The following is an 18,916-nucleotide window of genomic DNA, read 5'->3' as shown; positions in this document are numbered from 1 at the left end:
AGCCAAGAAATGGAAGCAACCTAAGTGTCCATCAGTAGATGAATGGATAAAGAAGATGTGGTACATATACACAATTGAATATTATTCAGCCATAAGAAGAAAACAAATCCTACCATTTGCAACATGGATGGAGCTAGAGGGTATTATGCTCAGTGGAATTAGCCAAGAGGAGAAAGGCAAATACAAAATGATTTCACTCATCTGTGGAATATAAGAACAAAAGAAAAACTGAAGGAACAAAACAGCAGCAGAATCACAGAACCCAAGAATGGAATAAGTTACCAAAAGGAAAGAGACTGGGGAGAATGGGAGGGTAGGGAGGGATAAGGGTGGGGAAGAAGAAAGGGGGTATTATGATTAGCATGTATAATGTGGGGGGTGGGAGAAAGGGGAGGGCTGTGCAACAGAGAGAAGACAAATAGTGATTCTACAACATCTTACTATGCTGATGGACAGTGACTGTAATGGGGTTTGTGGGGGGGACTTGGGGTAGGGGAGAGCCTAGTAAACATAATGTTCTTAAAAAATAAATAAAATAAAATAAATTAATGAAAATCAAACAAATAATCTAACTTGTTTATAGTTCATGGTACGTGATCAAAACTGAAAGTTTCTGTGATATGACTGCCCTTGCACTGTTCACCATGTAAGAACTTGTTCGTTATGCTTCAGAAGATTGGAGACTGTTGCGAATTAGGCTTGGGGTTGATTAATGATTGTGCATTGAATCCCCTATACAGAATTTTATTGTGGTTAACGACCATTTGATCAATAAATATGAGAGACGCCCTCTCAAAAAAAAAAAAGAAAGAATTCAGATTTATTGAATGAAAGACATGGCTTATGATTTATAAAGCAATTAAATAGTTGCTGAAGGGGTAGCATTTAGTATATTAAGTTAACAATTTTTTGACTTGTGATTGATGTACATTTGATTAAAAACAGAAACTTTGCATTAGGTCACCACACAGATTTATTCAACAATCAAATACAGAAAACACAGAAGGGCAAGCGTCCAGGAGATGCCCACAGTGGTACCCTTTACTTGATCCTAAGAGCCAAATAGTTTCAGAAGCTAAAGCTATTAAGTTTACAAAGTGTGAAACACCAAAACACTTAAACAAAGACTCTTTATTTCTAAGAAAAGAAGTATATTCTCACATTCTATTCTTGCCTTAAATTTTAATTCTTTCCAGTGGAACCAAACCCTCCTGAACCCCGTTCAGTGTCATCCAAAACCTGACAAGACACAAAGGTGGTGACACAGTATTAACTTCAGATCCTCTTTCAGGACTCTCCAACAACTCATCTGTAAGACTTTTATTCTTGCTAAACCATCTTTTCAAAAAGGAGGGTTTCTTAAAAATTAAATTTTAAAATGGCTATGTAAATTAAACCATTGGAAAATTTTTTAAAAAGCTAAGGAAATAACAGAATTTCAGTGTATTTAAAATGACTTATTATCTGTAGTAATGCTATATAACCGATATGGAAAAGATTTCAAAATATTAAAACTAATATTTTAATTCTGCTTAAAATAAGACAAGTCCATATATGCTACTATTTAGTTACAAATGGCATGTTATATTCTCAAAAAAAATTTTTTTTCTTCACTAAAGATGTTATAGCATTCCTTACTAGGCTTTTTTTTTTTTTCCCTTACTAGGCTTTTATAATACTTACTTGAACTTCCTCTATTTCAGGATAAAAAATCCGTTCACAAATGAGCTGTGCAATTCTATCACCCTTTTTGACTTGAAAGGAAAAAAAAACAAAAGATTACTGGTATTGCATTTATGCATTCTTTATATCCCACCCTGCAGAATGAGAATTGTAGTAGTATGTGTTATTTAGACATACATAACTCATAATTAACTCACTGCATTTATGTGATTGTTATGTATTTAACATACCTTGAAACTTCTCTTTGCCAAAATTAAATAGTACAACACCAACATTTCCTCTATAATCTTCATCTATGACACCAGCTGGAGAAAAGAAAAATGACATTAGCTTGGTTTGTGCTACCAAAATACTGAGGTACGTGTATGATTACCTCACAATCATTCTTGTGTAGCTCCTGAGATTTTTACACTTGGAATTGAATAAGGGGATCTTGCTCTAGTACGATGTAAAGCCTCCAAACTAAGAAATGATATTACTAAAATGCAAATAAGAATTTAGAAAACGGCCCAAATTCTTCAACCTGTCAGCTTTATAAATGACCATTTCCTACTCTAAACTGGAATCAGGCACTTGGCATCTCAGATGGGTGGCCCTGAATCACTCTCTCCAAACCTATCACCTATCTGCTGCACATCTGCCAAAAAGACTAGAAGAAAATTGTGATTTGGGTTTTAAAAGCTTTTCCTGGGAGCAGCTTCCCACTAAAAGTGTCAGAAAACCTGAACATCTACAGTGGAGTAAGTCACTGCTGACACTGTTAAGCAGGAGTCTAGCAAATACCAGAACATTCTGTTTTTATAATAAAAATAGAGCTCAACATTTCAGTTTATATTCTTCCTCTCCTTTTAAGTCACCATCCTTTCTTACAGCACAATTTCTCAGAAGACATTAGCACATAAGCTTAATGATGAATACACTTTTACATAGAGCTTGTGTAATTAGTATCTGTTTGAGATCATAAACACAAGGGCAGCAAATCTTTGCAGGAGAGAAACTTGAGCCAGGGCCCTTCCTGCCTTGGCCCGGACAGGTATATTTAACAGACTTGTTAGCATTTATCTTTGGGCCAAGAATTTAAAACATTTCCATAAATACAAGTGTAGATAATACAGGTCCACCAGGTCTTCTCATTTCCTTTTCTAATATTGAGACATAATTCACAATTCAGTGGTTTTTAGTGTGTTCTAAGCTATGTAACCATCACCACAATCAATTTCAGAACATTTTTATTACCCCAAAAAGAAACCCCCTACCTATCAGGAGTCACTCCTCACCCCCCACTCCACCCCACTGCCAACTTCCTTTTATATGTGTTCATTCTTTCCCCTCAGTTTGTAAAATGCTGGATAGGATTCATGTAAACCGAATTAAATGTAGCTCCATGTTACATCTTCTTATCAACACTCCACTTCCTTAAAAAACTCTTATCAAAGGAAAAAAAATGAAATAAAAATAATCAGGCATTTAGCCCAATGGGTGCTATTGCTAGTTTACCAGACTCAAAATTATTTGAAGGTCAAGTGAAAAAAAAAACACATTTTTTTTAGAACAAGGGTAAACAATCTCTTTCAATTTTCTCATACAGAAAATAAAAAGCTTTTAAATAAAGTCCCACAATGGGGAAAATATCAGAAAAACCAACATTTTAGATTTTCCATTGGATTACAGAAGTTTAAATGAATCCCTGTGCTTTATGAATGAATTACTAGGGATAAACGAAATTGAATTCAAGCACTTTTTTAAAAGGTTCCTGACACAACACTTGAGAGTTTGAATTAAAGATCTATAGATGTTTAACAGTGAGAAGGGCAAGTATAGAAGTTGCTAAAAGGCAGAAGTCGTTCCTATTATGTCTAGACTGAAGGGAACAGTATTTTTTTCTAGTTACTGAAGGGAACAGTATTTTTTTCTAGTTGCACAGCAAAAAAAAAAAAAAAAAAATTGATCAATTCAAATACCAAAACTTGGTTTCTTTCTTCACTGCCAGTTAAATTAGTCATTAATATTTTTTGAAAGAATTGCTATAAAGACAGGATCAGCTGTTTCCTATGTTATCAATATGCAAGAAGCTTTGGCTACAGAAAAACTTAAATCAGATTTAATGAAGAAATCCCTCAGTAGATCATGCTATTCCATGCCAGAAAAAATGACCACAGAAGGCCATACAATCTCCATGCTGGAAGATTTGAAGTCAGGCTAGTACTCAGTTATTTTGAATGCCTTAGATAAAGACAATGTGGACTGACTTCTCAACTCTTCTGTTTCTACTTTAATAGAAAAATTTTAGATTACACAAAAAAGAGTACAAATACATATAAAATAAAAACTAATAATGTTCCCCTACTCTCCTCAAGTACTCAGGTAGCCAATATTATGGTAACATTTTACTTATTACCCTCTTTTTCCAATTAAAATACCAAATATCCTTTGGAATTAATATATATAAATCTTAGCCATCCCTTTTAAATTCTAGATATGGAAATACAGTACCATTATTTCTTAGTAACCATTCTCTTACATATTATTAGACATTCAGATTGCTTTTACATTTTCACTTATAATAAACAAAACAGCCCTTTACATATGTCCTTGCATATTAGTGCTTTTTATTCTCATCAGATAGTTTCCAAAAATCATTCTCCTGGATCCAATGGTGTACACATTTTAAATTTTAATGGATATTGCCAGATAAGTCTGCAAAAAACGTGTAGCAGTTCAAACTTCTATCAGCGATATTTAAGAATGCCCATTTCCATGGTCCTTGCCAGCAAAAGATGGTAGCAATGTTTTTAATTTGGGCCAATGTGATGAGTAAAAAATGGTATCTCATGGTTTAACATTTCCCTGACAACTAGTTAGCTAGAATTTTTTTTTCTCCATGTGTTTGCTGTACTTTTGCATGGCCTCTTCTATGTTTCATGTTATTTCCCTTAGCTATTTGGGTATTTAGCTCTTTTTCATGACTTGAAAATATTTTTTTATTTATGGTATCTTCTGCCATACAAAACACTCCTTTTTCGTAAAGGCCTTTGCTATCGATCTGTAAAGCAGTCCTATCAAATTCAAATTGTTGGGTGTCTTGAATTCTGCAAAGCCAGGTGATCTACCAAGATTTTATGCTTGACTCAAGGAAATGTGAAAAGCCCTCAACTAACTAAAAGATATGAAGTTGTATGAAGTCAATTATAAAAGGCATGGCAGCAATAAAGGCCTTGATTAATACTTTTTTTTTTTTTAGTATGAATGCCAGCAGTATAAAATTTCTAAGTTCATTTATTATTCAAAGCTGATTATGACTTTCAAGGAAAACCCAAGACTTATTTTCTATAAAGGACACAAGCATTAGGGATATTTCTCTTCATGAGAAAGCAGAAAGTATTTTGAAGTTATCACTGGAAAAACCATGCATTGGAACTGGCAGAGTAATTAACTGACTTCAGGCAAAAGTTTTACTGTGTCAAGACTTTGGCATGTCATTTGTTGGAAACCTTCTTCAGTGCAAACCATCCACACCTACCAGATGTGCATTCTGAACAGAATCCTGCATACTCAACTTTTCCCTTTGACCCTTATTTACAGTCTGCGATTTCTAACAACATCTCTTTTCTGAAAAACTGTGGCCAACTATGATAAACTTGTGCCTAAGAGACATTTTTAAGATATGGTGTATTCAAGAACTCACCACAATGTGATTTTATGAATAATACCACACCAACCACCAGGCAAACTAACTTTCCATTTCTTTTACATGAATTGTTTTTTTAAGACAGTTGTTTTAAACGGAGCAAAAATTAGTAACAGTCAGAAAGAAAAGTTTCTACTTTAAAAAAAAAATCTGTAAAGCCCTAGGGAACAGGAACTTTAACTTACAGGGCCTAATATATATCAAGCAGTGTCATACATTTTCACTTAATCCTCCCAAGCTTCTGAGGCAGGCAAACTAATTTTAATTTTATAGATAAGGAAACTGAGGTTCAGAGAAGTTAAGTAATAACTAGCTAGTTACTGACAAAGCTGAGACCCAAATCCAATTGTTTCTACAAAGCCCATGTTTCTTTCACCTTTTCAAATTTTTTTAATACATCTAACAATAAAAATATAGAGAGCTCACACATCTCACTAAAGATAAAGAGCTCACTAAAAATAAAATAAAATAACTCAATTAAAAAATGGGTGGAGGATCTAAACAAACACTTCTCCAAAGAAGAAATTCAGATGGCCAACAGGCACATGAAAAGATGTTCCACATCGCTAATCATCAGGGAAATGCAAATTAAAACCACAATGAGGTAACACCTCACACCAACTAGGAGAGCCAACATCCTAAAGACAAGGAACAAATGCTGGCGAGGATGTGGAGAAAGGGGAACCCTCCTACACTGTTGGTGGGAATGTAAATTGGTTCAACCATTGTGGAACACAATATGGAGGCCCCTCAAAAATTAAAAATTGAAATACCATTTGACCTAGGAATTCACTCCTAAAAATTTACCTAAGGAAAACAGGATCCTTGATTCAAAAAGACATATGCACCCCTATGTTTATCACAGCACTATTTACAATAGCCAAGAACTGGAAGCCATCTAAGTGTCCATCAGTAGATGAATGGCTAAAGACATGGTACATATATACAATGGAATATTATTCAGCCATAAGAAGAAAACAAATCCTACCATTCGCAACAACATGGACGGAGCTAGAGGGTATTATGCTCAGTAAAATTAGCCAGGCGGAGAAAGACAAGTACCAAATGATTTCACTCATTTGTGGCGTGTAACAACAAAGCAAAACTGAAGGAACAAAATAGCAGCAGATTTGCAGACTCCAAGAAGGGACTAGTGGTTACCAAAGGGCAGGGGTGTGGGAGGGCACGTGGAGAGGGAGGGAGAAGTGGATTGAGGGGTAGTATTATGATTAGCACACATAATACAGGTGGGTCATGGGGAAGGCAGTATAGCAAGGAGAAGATTAAGTAATGACTCTTATAGCATCTTACTATGCTGATGGACAGTTACTGCAATGGAGTGGGGAAGGTATTTGATAATATGGGTGAATGTTGAAACCACAATGTTGCTCGTGTGAAACCTTCATAAGATTGTGTATCAATGATACCTTAATTAAAAAAATACATACAATCTTTTATATCCTTAAATTATAATCCTAAATTACCATACTTGACCTTGTAAAGGTATTTTTGAAAACCAAGCATAGCTCAACCCAGGCAATCCTCAACCACCCGAATGGGCTATCCATCCCTGCTATGTCAAACTTAGCAGTCTTCAGTCCCTAAGAACTACCTTTGGGATCCTCTCTTGCCCCACAGCACCACCTAGTGACACCATGGGGAAACAGCCAAGGACAGGCCTCATCCCAAACTCTAAATCCCTGCAGTGCACATGTAACAGTGAGCTAATTCAGGACAGTGCTTGGTTGGTGAGGGGATGGGGTGAGGTGATCCCCAGCACCTAATTGCAGTGGAAAGAACAGAGGGATTGGAATTATTGATGAAGATCCTAGTTTTTAACATGTCAACTTGAGCTCATTTAAGTCACTGTCCTCCTCCTTAAAAAAGCTTTATAAAAATGTCTGAAGTGCAGAACCTAGCACACCCACTTATCAGAGGGCGAAGACAGCTAGTTAAGCGAAGCACTCCCCCACTACTGATGGGGATAAAGAGAGTTCAGGATTTATGTCCATGGGTCTGTATTCCAGTACAGAGAAGATCCGAAGCATGGGAACCATATCAGAAAGGTGAGAATTTCCTTACAGTGAGGAGCAGTTAGGGAACCTACAAGGGTGCCTAGCAGAGGACTCTGGGGCTCCTCCATGAAAGGGGCCTCACTAGGGAGTTGTTGACTTTGGCAGACATGAGTAGGGCGTTGTTATCAGGGAAATAGTAGCCACAGTGAACTTGCTTGGTAAGAAATGCAGAGAGGAGCACAGTGTTTCCTCTCCTGACCTTAGGGAAAGATTCTCTTTTAATATTTTGCCAAACATAGATGGTGCTCTAATGAAGTTAAGAAAATTCTTATTAGAAGACAGATATGCATTTTCTAGAACCTTTTGTTTAAATAATTTCTTAATAATGATTTAAGCAAAATACAATTGCTTAAATAATGACATAAAAGCTTTACTTCCCCTATAATAACAAACTTTCTTCTTAGAGTCATTTTTTTGGATTAAATGTGGATTATCACTAAGCCAAGGCAAAAATCCTACCTATCAGATAGTGTCTAATTGGCCTATTAGTAATATAACATGCATCTCACATACTGATCATTTAAAAATTAAGCATAATCAAATGGTATTTGAAAATATCTTAATTGTCTATTACTTCAGATATGTAAATTTCAGATATGCAAATAATAAAATCCATTTCCTTTCCTTGCAGATAAAAATAAAATTTATCATTTGTTTACAACCTCTTAAGACAAAGTAAATATTTACAAATATTTATTGAAAAATGTAAATATATTACCTCCTACATCTATGAAGTGTTTTGCAGCCAAACCAGAACGTGGAGCTAAAAAACAAAAAAGGATATATTGGCTATTTTAAGGGGGAGGAGTAATAATGGACACAGTTTACATAATTGAAGCATGTCACTTTCATCTCCTATAACATCAACATCTTCATCTTAACCTTTGCACACGGTTCTGAATTAAAGGATATATTCATTACACTATATTAAGAAAGTAGAAAATAATTTTAGAAAAATCGGACAAGGTTTAATTGAAAACCAACGAAGCCAATCCCATACAACTTCAGTCAATGGCGGATCCATGGTGGTATAGCCCTGGACTGCTGGAGGGATCTGCAAGGTGAGTAAATGGGAACAAACACAGGCAAGTCTTCCAAGACGTATGGTCACAAGGGAGAACTGCAGCTGCCAGGGACATGGACTGAGGAAGAGGACTTTGTTCTCAGATGGGAAATTGGAGCACACTGGAATGCAGAGGGAAGAAGGCAGACCGAGAGAGAGTCATACACCTAATCAGTGAGTAGCAGAGCTTAGTCTACAATCTGGGACTCCTACTCATGACTCAGGTACCAAAAGGTACGTCTGTATGAACCAAAGGAACAGGAATAAGAAAAAAGACCTAATATTGGTCAAGCAAAATACCAAAAACCTTAAGATATCAATTCCACTATGCATTTTACTCTTACTATACTTTTTATTCTTAAACTTAAAAAATAAAAAGCTAAGTTTACACCTTATACTTGCTGGCTTGAGCATCACACCTACCATTATCCTAACTTCCAGTATTTTATTCCAGACCAACTTAAATCAGGTACTTTGCCAATAAATGCTGCTCCTTCCTGCCTTTACTTTTATTTCACTCCCTCTCCTGATTTCCCCCCACCCCAAAATATTCTAACGAATATTTTGTTGCCAGAGATAAGAGAGCCCATCTCATTTTTCTTGGAAAGGCGGAAATACTAGTTTTCACACTCATGGTTAACAAGAGTGGTGGACAGCCCTCTCTCCCAACACAGTTCTATTTGCTCCTTCATGTTTACTCTGAAGTTAGAGAATCATTATGTTCTTGAAAGGTTTTGAATTCTCTCTCCAGTGACAACTGACTCACTCCACAGAAGTCAAATATGTGGAATTAGACTTTTGTCCTAGGCCCTCCCACTACGAGGCGTTTCCCTGTAGGGCACTGAAGAATATTCCTTCCCCTAACATACCTCATGGGAGGAGACCCAGATACCCAAAGGGGAAAAGGCTAAGTGGCCTGATATACTCTGGGACCAATAGGCGTAAGAAGTTTTACTCTCATAATATAAAATCCTGTGTGCCATTATCCTAAGCCTGTTTGTCATATAACAAATATTGGCTATTCTCATCGCTGTCTTCAAAAAGAAATCTGACATCATATGCAATTTGATCATTGAAGTGGGGGGCTCCAATTAAAAGTCAGCTGTATTTTCAGTTTTTCTCACAGTTGTGAGAACAACCTCCTGAGCCAATGGGAACCTCCTAAAAGCTCAAATAAGGAATTAGAAAAAAAAGAGGCAAAAGCAGATACGTAAATAAATCAAAGTTTTCCACTGGCTGCATTTGCCATCACAAATGGCACTTCTATACTTTAGGAAACAGGCTGAGTAATATCCTTCCCTTCATTTATATCCCCAGTGAAACTGAGATGAAGGAACATAAAAAGGAAGAGCTCGACAAGTAGTTACCTGTGTCTGAAATCACTCACCTACTCTCCCATAGCACCCGTAAGGAAGAGCGACCTGAATGTCGGTCTTCACAAGGGCTTTCTCCATCGGTGGTACTGAATAATCATAGGCACTGCAAAGATATTGAAAGGAAATAAACAGTATTTATTCATAAAATTGTTTTTGTATTTTCTTCCTTGTGACTAAGTGTATAGAATTGCTTCAAATGTTTCATAAAATAATAAAATCTTAGGTCTCAATAATCATCTTACCAAGAATTCAGTACACTAAATTTCCCATTCATATCTTTAAAAAGTTTAGGAAAAAGGTAGAGGTAGGTATTTTCCTTTAGTCTATTATTAAAATGGTGACAACTTTAGCTATAGTCAGTCTCTGAATTTTTTTGGTGAAAAAAGCGTCAACATGTAAACTTGTTCTCTGAACAAAATTTTGTTGGGAAACTAAAATACATATTAGCAGAAAAGGGCAGAATCTAGCAGACTTTTAAAAGGTGTATGCTTCATGGTATAAAAAGAGGAAGATAAAGACAGACCAAGAAAGAAGGGTAAATAATAGCTAATGATAGCTGACATTTAGTAAGTCCTCTACATGACAGGCATACCTCTAACTGCTTTATATAACTCATGTTATTCTCACAACAATCCTCAATTAGGGAAAGAGAGCAGAAGGAAAGGGAAAAATGGGTGGACAACGTAAGGTGAAGGTGGGAGATAGAGAGAGCTGTGTCATATCTGTTCTACTGGTTTTAGTAGTTGACCAAGCTTACCAAAGCCGTGGCCATGAACTTCACTGGTGGTGGAAAAAAGCTGATCGTTGTAAACAGGCCCCGAGGACACTGCTAAGAAATTAATTCTCTAAGACCCACCCAGCAAATCATGCTTGTTGTTATTCCTGTAGTCCCCTCCTTAACAGAAATTTAAGAGTTTTTTACAATGAACAGAACTGGAAGATACTTCAGAGATCTTAATTAAGACTGGTAAAGCAGTATTATATATTGGAATATAAATATTTCATATATTTTTCATTGAAATTTCCTCTCTTTAGTTAAACCCTAATTTATTAGAGATAAATTATTTCCATGTCTATGTCAGTATATAGAAAATCACCTGTTTGCTAGGAATGTTTTAAAGTACCTTAAATCTATCTACATCAACTCTACTTCTATCCATCAAAGTTAAGGGACTGAACTACATCCCTTTGGGCTGTAAGAGTCTATACCTCACTTTTCTTTTTCTTACTTTTCCCCATTACTGTCAACCCACACTCCTTTCTCCCCTTGTCCCTGTACTTACCACTTAGACCAGTGGGTCTCACATTAGAACTACCTGGGATGCTTTAAAATAAGTCTAAGATTTAGTACTGTGGTAAACCCTCCTTCCCCTCACATCACTTTCCCCCTACCGTAATGGTTCTAACTGGACACAGACTGTTGTGACGATTAAATAAAATAGCAAATGATAAACATTTTAGTACAGATATGAGTGCTGTACAAATGAAAAGGTGGGAGTATAGCGACATGCCTGCTTTTCATATTCAGGCCCTTTCTGAAATTCCCAGCCTTTGGGTTAACTTAAATATGGATGTATAAAGAAATTTTACTAACTCTTTAAGACACAAAGAGCCTTCATTTAATCCATCTTAGGTATTTTCATACTCAGTACCTAGACTGCCACTAAGGCCTTTCTTTCTGTTGAGCGCAGCATCAGCAGGTTACTGCGTGCTGGCCAACGTGGGCCTTACTCATGTCTACTTTCCACTTGGAAAGGGTCCAATAAAGGTTGCAAAGCGACACCTGTGTGGACATTTATAGATATTTAGTCACTACTCTGCACTCTTGGCCCAAATACCTACTGAATATATGCTAAAAAGGAAAACTAAAATTCTCAACGTAAAAATAAGGCAGAAACCCTACATATATGCAAAAAAGATTTCTGTAATCTTTTAAGTGAAAGTTTCAAACTGTGGCAGCAGACGGTCAGAATATAAACTAACAGGTCTGAGAGCTCCGTAACCCCGGAGTTGGGCCTTCTTCGTGGGGCGGTAGCGATGGCGGGGGCACGGGGGGAGTACTAGGTCCCCACTCACCTGTACAGGTCATAGCCCGCGGCGCGCGCGGACCCCCTGGTGGGGGCGGTGGCGTTCTCGGACAGCCGGGCAAAGCGGAGCCGCATGCCGCCCTCCAGCGCAGCCCGGGCCCGCTTGCTGGGGGAGACGGCGGGGGTGTCTTCAGAGCAGGGCATGGCGAGGGACGCGAGCCGAGGGCGAAAAGGGGAACAAGAGAGCCCACAATGAGCCGCAGCGCGCACACCGAACTTTAATTTTCCCGCCAGCAACTCCCCGCCCGCGCCGTCTCCCGCTGGACCAGCCCATAGCTCCGGCTGAGAGGGGAGGCAGATCCAACTTGTGCGCTGGAAGCCCTTTCGGAAAGCAGACTGGGGATCGGACACCATTGCGCGTTTTTAGGCTTTCTACAGTCAGCGCACAGGTCCAACGTACGGGGCAGCTTCGGTGGCCTACCCCGATACGCACACGAGAAAACAAGCGCCTCCCCCATTTGGCGGCCCGAATGGACTCGCTGCAGCGCCGGGGGGGCCGCGGGCGCTCCCACCTCCCCGGGCGCCTACAGCTGGGGGCGCTCCGCTTCCGCTCGCCCGCCTTCACGGGCCGCTGGCGGCGCCCCCGACCTCCCCAAGTCTGGGAAAGCGTGTCCTTCCGGTGTGGGCCCCGTCATTACTGGCGCCGCGGCGGCCTCGGCCCAGGCAGCGAGCGCTGGACAGCGGCCGGAGCAGCGCGGCTCCTGGCGGGGCGGGGTGGAGGGGCGGGCCTGGCCAGGAGAGGCCCGCGGCCTGCGCTCTCGGCCGGGCGCTGCACGCAACCCTAGGCACTGAGCGGAGCAGAGGCGGAAGGAAACAGTAGCCGAGCGCGGGGAGAGGGCAGAGGGGAGTCATTTGCTCCGGCGTTGGGGTGCTAGTTGCCGCGTCAGGTCCTGCAGGCACGCGCCGGTTCCGCTCCCTAAAGACGCCGCTCGGTAATGTGACCTCGGAAGCAGTAAAAGCGGGCATCGGACGGGACGTGCACGGAGGCGGTGCCTGGGTGCCGGGAAACGCAGCGCGTCCTGACCGTGGCGGCCGCCAGGGGCTCCTTTGCCTCCCTCCCTAGACCCTCATCATTTTTCTGGCCTCGTATTCCGGGACTGTTTTGAGACCCGAAATTTGCCCCAGCGCTCTGCGGTTTACCTGGGGCGGCGCCGCCCGCCGCCATGACGCCTCAGGTTCTAATGTCGAGGGCCTCAGAAGCCACGGAACCGCATCACCGTGCCCGTCACTCACCGCGCTCAGTGCTGCGCCCTAGGCTGTGGGCATGGCAGCGTGTTCGACTTCCTCACACACGTAGAGTGCAAGGCACTGGGTGTTCGCTCTTTAAGCGGGGCGGGGGTCTTCAGGACCCTTCAGTTTAATAGTTTTGGATGACGACACAAGCACTTGAAGGGTCCGGTACCTCCAGTCGAAAATTCCGTCTCCCAGCCCTGAGCAAATTACCTTTGAGACTGAAATCAGTCAAAGGGAGAAGTAAAGTGGAAGAAACCTGTTTATTGTTTATAACCAGTCGTCCACTTGCCTGTATGCAGCAAAAAAGGGACCCCACCCAACCTCTGGTCCAAATCTGCCCTCGGTCCCCCTGTAATTACCCGTTGATACTAATTACCTGTTGATACCCTTGGAAACATCTATTGATATGGAGATGCAGTAAAGCCAGGCTAGCGATTCTGGAAATAATGCAATTTTATCCACAAGACTCCAGAGGCGATGATTCCAACAAAGATCCTGAGCCCCGCTGGTTTAATTGTCAGTGGAGAGGAGTATAGGCAATTGTACACTGATTTTTCTAGGATTCACTTTAACTCGTTACCTCCGGTACTGACACAAAACTCTGGAAACCAGGTTGTATCTTCTCAAAATGAATACAAACTGTAGAGCAGTTTTAGAAAAACGGCGAACGAAAGTGTTAGGGTATTATTGGGGAAGTTGGGAGTCCATACACACCCTTTGGTTTAGGCTTTGTGTGTTTCAAGTCTCAGAAGACCTTACCTGACAAACAGCTAAACACCTTGACTAAAGTTAGGTGCCCTGTCTTTCCCTCACCACCATTTTCTGTCCTAGTAGTTAGCTTTTTTCTATTCATGTCACTTATTACTGCAACCTGTACTGTGTATTTTCTTGTTCACTAATTGCTCTAGTACCCATATGCTCGGTGAGGGCAGGCACCATTTCTGTCCTCATTCACTGTGTGTTCTTGGGGCCTACCTTAGTGTCTGGCTTAGCATGGTGCTTGAGAAAAACTTGTTATGAAAGAGCACACCGGGACCGACTCCATTTTGTTCTGTGTCCTCCATCTTGAAAAACTATGTTCCCGACATGACCCCTTTCCGGGAAACTTCCCTCGCCAACCTCCGTGGCCAATCAGCCAAGACCCGCAACCTCCCCGGCCAATCAGCTAAGGCCACAACCGTCACCCCACCAACTGCCCCTAGACCCCTACAAAACCTTTGTGCTTTTGAAACTCACTCGCTCCCTCCAGCATCTCGCCGCTGAGCCCTGTGCAGATAGGAGGTTGAGCTCGAGCTAGCTCGAATAAAGGCTCTTTGCTTTTGCGTCCGACTAGGCTCCCTGGTAGTCTTTGGGGATCACGAATTCTGGGCACAACAGTTACATGAAGGAATGATAGAGATCTGATTGCTTAGTCTATCAGGACCCTGTGTATGATCACTTCTCAAAGTCTTGATTTTTCTGTCCACTCCTTTAATTTTTAATCAAAAGTGTTTTTCCATATAATGCTTTTTCAAGGCCTATAATGAAAAACAGTAATCCTTGCCCTGCCTCTTCACAAATACCCCCCAGGTCTCATTCCTCGGGAGCCATACTGCCAATTATTTTTTGGCTGTTTCTACTGAAATTTATATCCCTGTTTCTAAACTACATGTTGCTATTTTTTTTTAATGACACAGAAATTATCTTCTGAAATTGGGTAATTGAGGCTTAGGTATATTGCCCCTCTCACTACTCCATTCTGAAAGTAGTTGTAACAGTTTTTGGATGTCAGCAGTTAGTATTTACTTTATCATGATTATGTAAATATCATTCAAGGCTGAGACAAGTAATGTAGTATGATCATTTCCTTTTTTTACACCTATCCCCATCAAGTTAGTAACTGCCTTGTTTTTGCATTTGTTTCTGTTAGAGGTGGTGGTTTTGATTTACCTATCACTTGTTTTTTCCAAATACTCCCAGGGGATCCAATACCTCAAATATCTGTCACACTCACTGAAACACCAAGTCCCCTGTCAGTTCCAGCCTCCCCTCCATCACTCTTGTGTTCTTGCTCCAGTCGGTGCAGCGACCCTCCAGTCCTGCTGCCTGGCTGTCATTCTGGGACTTCCCTTTGCCCCTCTCTTGTATTGGAGCCCTGGTTTTATAGATCTAGTGTCTTCTTTTTGGTTTACTCTGCCATTTTGCCGAAGGACTTTTTCTAGTAATTTCCTAAGGAAGTCCACATTAGAGATAAATTGTTTGAGTCCTTGCATATCTTAAAATATAATGACTATAACGACTCCCTTTGCCCATATCCAGATAAATCTCACTTCACTCATGAAACTTTCTTACAGCCAGTAGTGAGCTCTGCCTTGTCTTATCTCTTATAACACTTTCTATATCATCCATTAGCCATACACTCCCATTGTGTAATCTTTTCATGCATGTGCATTTCATCTTCCACATTAATAAGTCATAAACTTTTATGAATCCTTCAAAGCACCTACTTCAGTGTTTCCAACAAAATTATTTGGCTCCTTACAATACCTAGCCTCAAGAAAGTATTCTGCTATATCTTCGATTAATGTGGATACAGAAAGTATTTATTATTGTCACTTTTCATCTAAGGTTATTTTAGATTGAAAAGAGAAAAAGTTCACAATCCTGGAAAAGAGTAAGAGTATGCATTTAATAGGATATTCCCTATGACATAACTGGATATGAAAATGTGTAATTGATATATAGCTTGATAAAAAAATATACCTTAAGTTCAAGGTACTATAGTAAAGAACAAGACCACAGTTTCTTTCATTCTGTTTCTTTATTAAGATCCATCAAGTATGCTGATTAACTCAGTTATGTAAGTCTGGTGTGAACAGGTTGAGAGCAAGTTGGTACACTACAAGCAAACCTGACCTTCCTATCTTTGCCATTATAGAGCTTTCTAACAGACTTACATAGTGATTACTTTATGCCAGGGATGTTCTAAGTGCTTTATTAACTCATCACAGCAACCAGAGAAAACAAGTGCGGTTATTACCCTCAGATTACATGTGGGGAAACCGAAGCACAAAGAGGTTAAATAAAGATGCCCAGATCACAACAAAAGAGATGGAGCCAGGGTTCAGCTTCCACTAGTCTGGCTGCAGAGTCCTTGTACTTAGCCACTCTGCTCGGTAGGTGTCTGTGGGCCTGTTGAAGCTGTGATAACTCTTCTGAATCCTGAGCCTGCTACTGACCATGTTCTCCAGGTCTGGGAAAGACATGTGTGGTAAATAACCAGGCATTCCCAGCTAGTCATACCCTCCTTGTTGAAACACTTCTTCACCAGGCCGCACTGGTTTTCCTCCCCACCTCACTGACTATGTCTTTTCAACTTCCGTTCTTGCTCAAGAGAAAAAGCCTTGAGGTCTCTTGCTTTCTCTCAGATCTTCCCTCACCTAAAATAGTCTCCTCCTAGGCATCAGTAAATGCTTTATTTACCCTATTTGATTTTTCTTCATAGTTTGTACTGCTACATGAAGTTACATATTCACTCATTTCACTTCTTTTCCACTAGTCTGTAAACTCGATGATAGACTTAATCTATCTTAATTTGGGTTCTTTTCTGATATTCTGTTTCTTTTTACCCTTTACCTTAAAAATTTTTTATTTTAATTAATTTTAATTTAATTATTATCTCACATTTCCTTCTGCTGACTTAGAAGTTTTACTCTGATCTATTAAGTAAATAAAACATGGAAGCTTAATTCATCAGGGTCTAAAATCTAAAAAAATTAGTACCTTTCTCCTGGATAACACAAAGACCTTAGAATGCTTTGACTCCATTAATCCTTCCTTTGACATATATACAATTATATAATTACTATCTAGTATTTTAAGTGTATCTTTTCTTTGAATCTCAATAAACATTATTATTATCATCACTTTTTGTAGTCACTTTAAAAAACGTTTACCCAGACTTTCACCACTTTCTTTGCTTTTCTTTCTGCGTCTCAGATTTCCATCTCAGATTACTGTCCTGTTGCTTGTACATCCTATGAAGAGGTTCTCCACAGGTGAACTTTCTGTTTTTGTCAGTTTGGATAAAACTCCTGAACTTGTCCTCAGGGGGAATACATTCTTTGACAAGTATTCAGAAATGAAGGAGGTGAGAAAATTAAAGGAAAATTACCATAATTGCCCCAAACTGCACAATTTTAGTGTATGTGAATTCAGAACATTCCAGTGTGGTCCAAGATACCTCATTTTTTAATGCCACAGTTCACCTTTACTAGAAATATGTGTAAGTCAAGAAGACAGAAGCTATCCATTGGGTTCTGGTACCAAAATCTAGACATTCTCCTTTGTTTCAAACCCAGAGTATTTTACACAGAGGATAAAGCACCAGCACACAGCTAAGGATGGGTGAGACATACGCCTGTCTTTTGTAAAAGGGCAGTTGAAATAAGGGAGATGGGAAAGAACTAGTTATATATCTGTCTTTTGTAAAAGGGCAATTGAAATAAGGGGAATGAGAAATAACTAATATACAGGCAGATCAATTTGAGTGAAAAGTCCATACGTTTGTTGACTACCTGGAAGTTCATTCTTTGAACCAAGCTTTCTAGATAAAAAGCTTTCTAGATCACTGTTTGGTCCAGAAGACCACCAGGGTGCCTCCTGGAATGGTTTGTTTCCCCAGGAATATCAAAGCCCAATTTGAAAACACTAAACTAGCATATAACTTGTGAAACCCACAAGAATGCTCCTGCCAAGCTCTTGGGAAGAGCACAAAGATAAATACATATAGCCTTTCAATTTCCCAAGAGTAGCACGTAGATTTTAAGCACATGAGTAGCTCAAGAGATTGATACTAAATTGAGTGGCAGTTAGATGGGTAAAGAGCTAGCACAGAGTCAACAAAACAAGCATTTGTTGCTAGAAAACTATTTTTAACTCACAAATAACTGCGGCATTGTATTACAAAAATTCAAGGGGGATCAAAATAGTTAACATAAAAACTCAGGACTATAGTTCTCATTAAAATATTGAATAGCTGAACTCTTAACACAATCATCGTGAAAACCTGACTCTGAATTATGCTAGTGTGTGTTGGAGTACCAGGAGGTGAGATTTCTGTAATTACAATCCAGAGAAGGTATTGTTATTTCATTTTAAAGCATCATTGGCTTTTCAGGAAGTAAAATAAAAGCAAATGGCTTAAGAGCCAAGTACGTATGAGAATCATCTAGAAAGCTTGGTCAAATACCCATGCCCAAACCCCACTACAAACTGACTACTCAGAATATCCAGCATGATTCTTGTTGCCCACCCTGGTTTAGGACCACTGCTTTGGGGGATTTATTCCTAGAAAATCTGCTGGGATCAAGACATGCTGGAAAGAATTCCTTCACATGTAACCAATATTATGAGCTTTACCAAAGCCACTGAACTCTGATAAAGACTCCATTACTTGATAGAGACTTTTGATAAAGACTCCATTACTTGTAATACACAGGCAGGTTATATTAGTTAATTATATAGGCAGGTCCCCAGGGCCTTGGTTCTTAGCAATAACTTTGTAGTATAATTTCACTAAGAATAATTGCAGACAAGCCAGCATTCAGAATATATGCTTGTCTCTTGGTTAAGCCAAATAGAGACCATTAAAGCAAGTCACAAAAGGTGTCCCACCAACAGTTAAATAGGACTAACAGTCGAAAACTTACTGTAGAAGGTAAGATGAATTT

The 18,916-nt window shown here is 39.5% G+C and overlaps 1 protein-coding gene across 5 annotated transcripts; it reads right to left on the bottom strand.

Moving 5' to 3' along the window:
- Nucleotides 1-955: 955 nt before the first annotated feature.
- Nucleotides 956-13,271, bottom strand: DUT (deoxyuridine triphosphatase). Of its 5 annotated transcripts, none has more exons than XM_073211767.1 (7): nt 13,113-13,271; nt 11,962-12,100; nt 9,897-9,988; nt 8,165-8,209; nt 1,914-1,988; nt 1,684-1,754; nt 956-1,239 (listed from the first exon to the last, which is right to left on the bottom strand). In XM_073211767.1, the coding sequence occupies exons 1-7, from the start codon at nt 13,135-13,137 to the stop codon at nt 1,183-1,185; spliced, it is 504 nt and encodes a 167-aa protein (XP_073067868.1). In that variant the 5' UTR covers nt 13,138-13,271; the 3' UTR covers nt 956-1,182. The 5 variants fall into 5 exon arrangements, with proteins under 5 accessions (XP_073067868.1, XP_073067867.1, XP_073067870.1 ...); XM_073211766.1 differs by lacking the exon at nt 13,113-13,271 and adding an exon at nt 12,611-12,959; XM_073211769.1 differs by lacking the exon at nt 13,113-13,271 and adding an exon at nt 12,485-12,625.
- Nucleotides 13,272-18,916: the final 5,645 nt, after the last annotated feature.

The sequence above is a fragment of the Manis javanica genome, chromosome 8, assembly GCF_040802235.1.
Source record: "Manis javanica isolate MJ-LG chromosome 8, MJ_LKY, whole genome shotgun sequence".
In the NCBI taxonomy this organism is placed as follows: domain Eukaryota; kingdom Metazoa; phylum Chordata; class Mammalia; order Pholidota; family Manidae; genus Manis; species Manis javanica.
The sequence above is the reverse complement of the archived record's forward strand: the minus strand, read 5'-3'. Positions and strand labels throughout refer to the sequence as shown.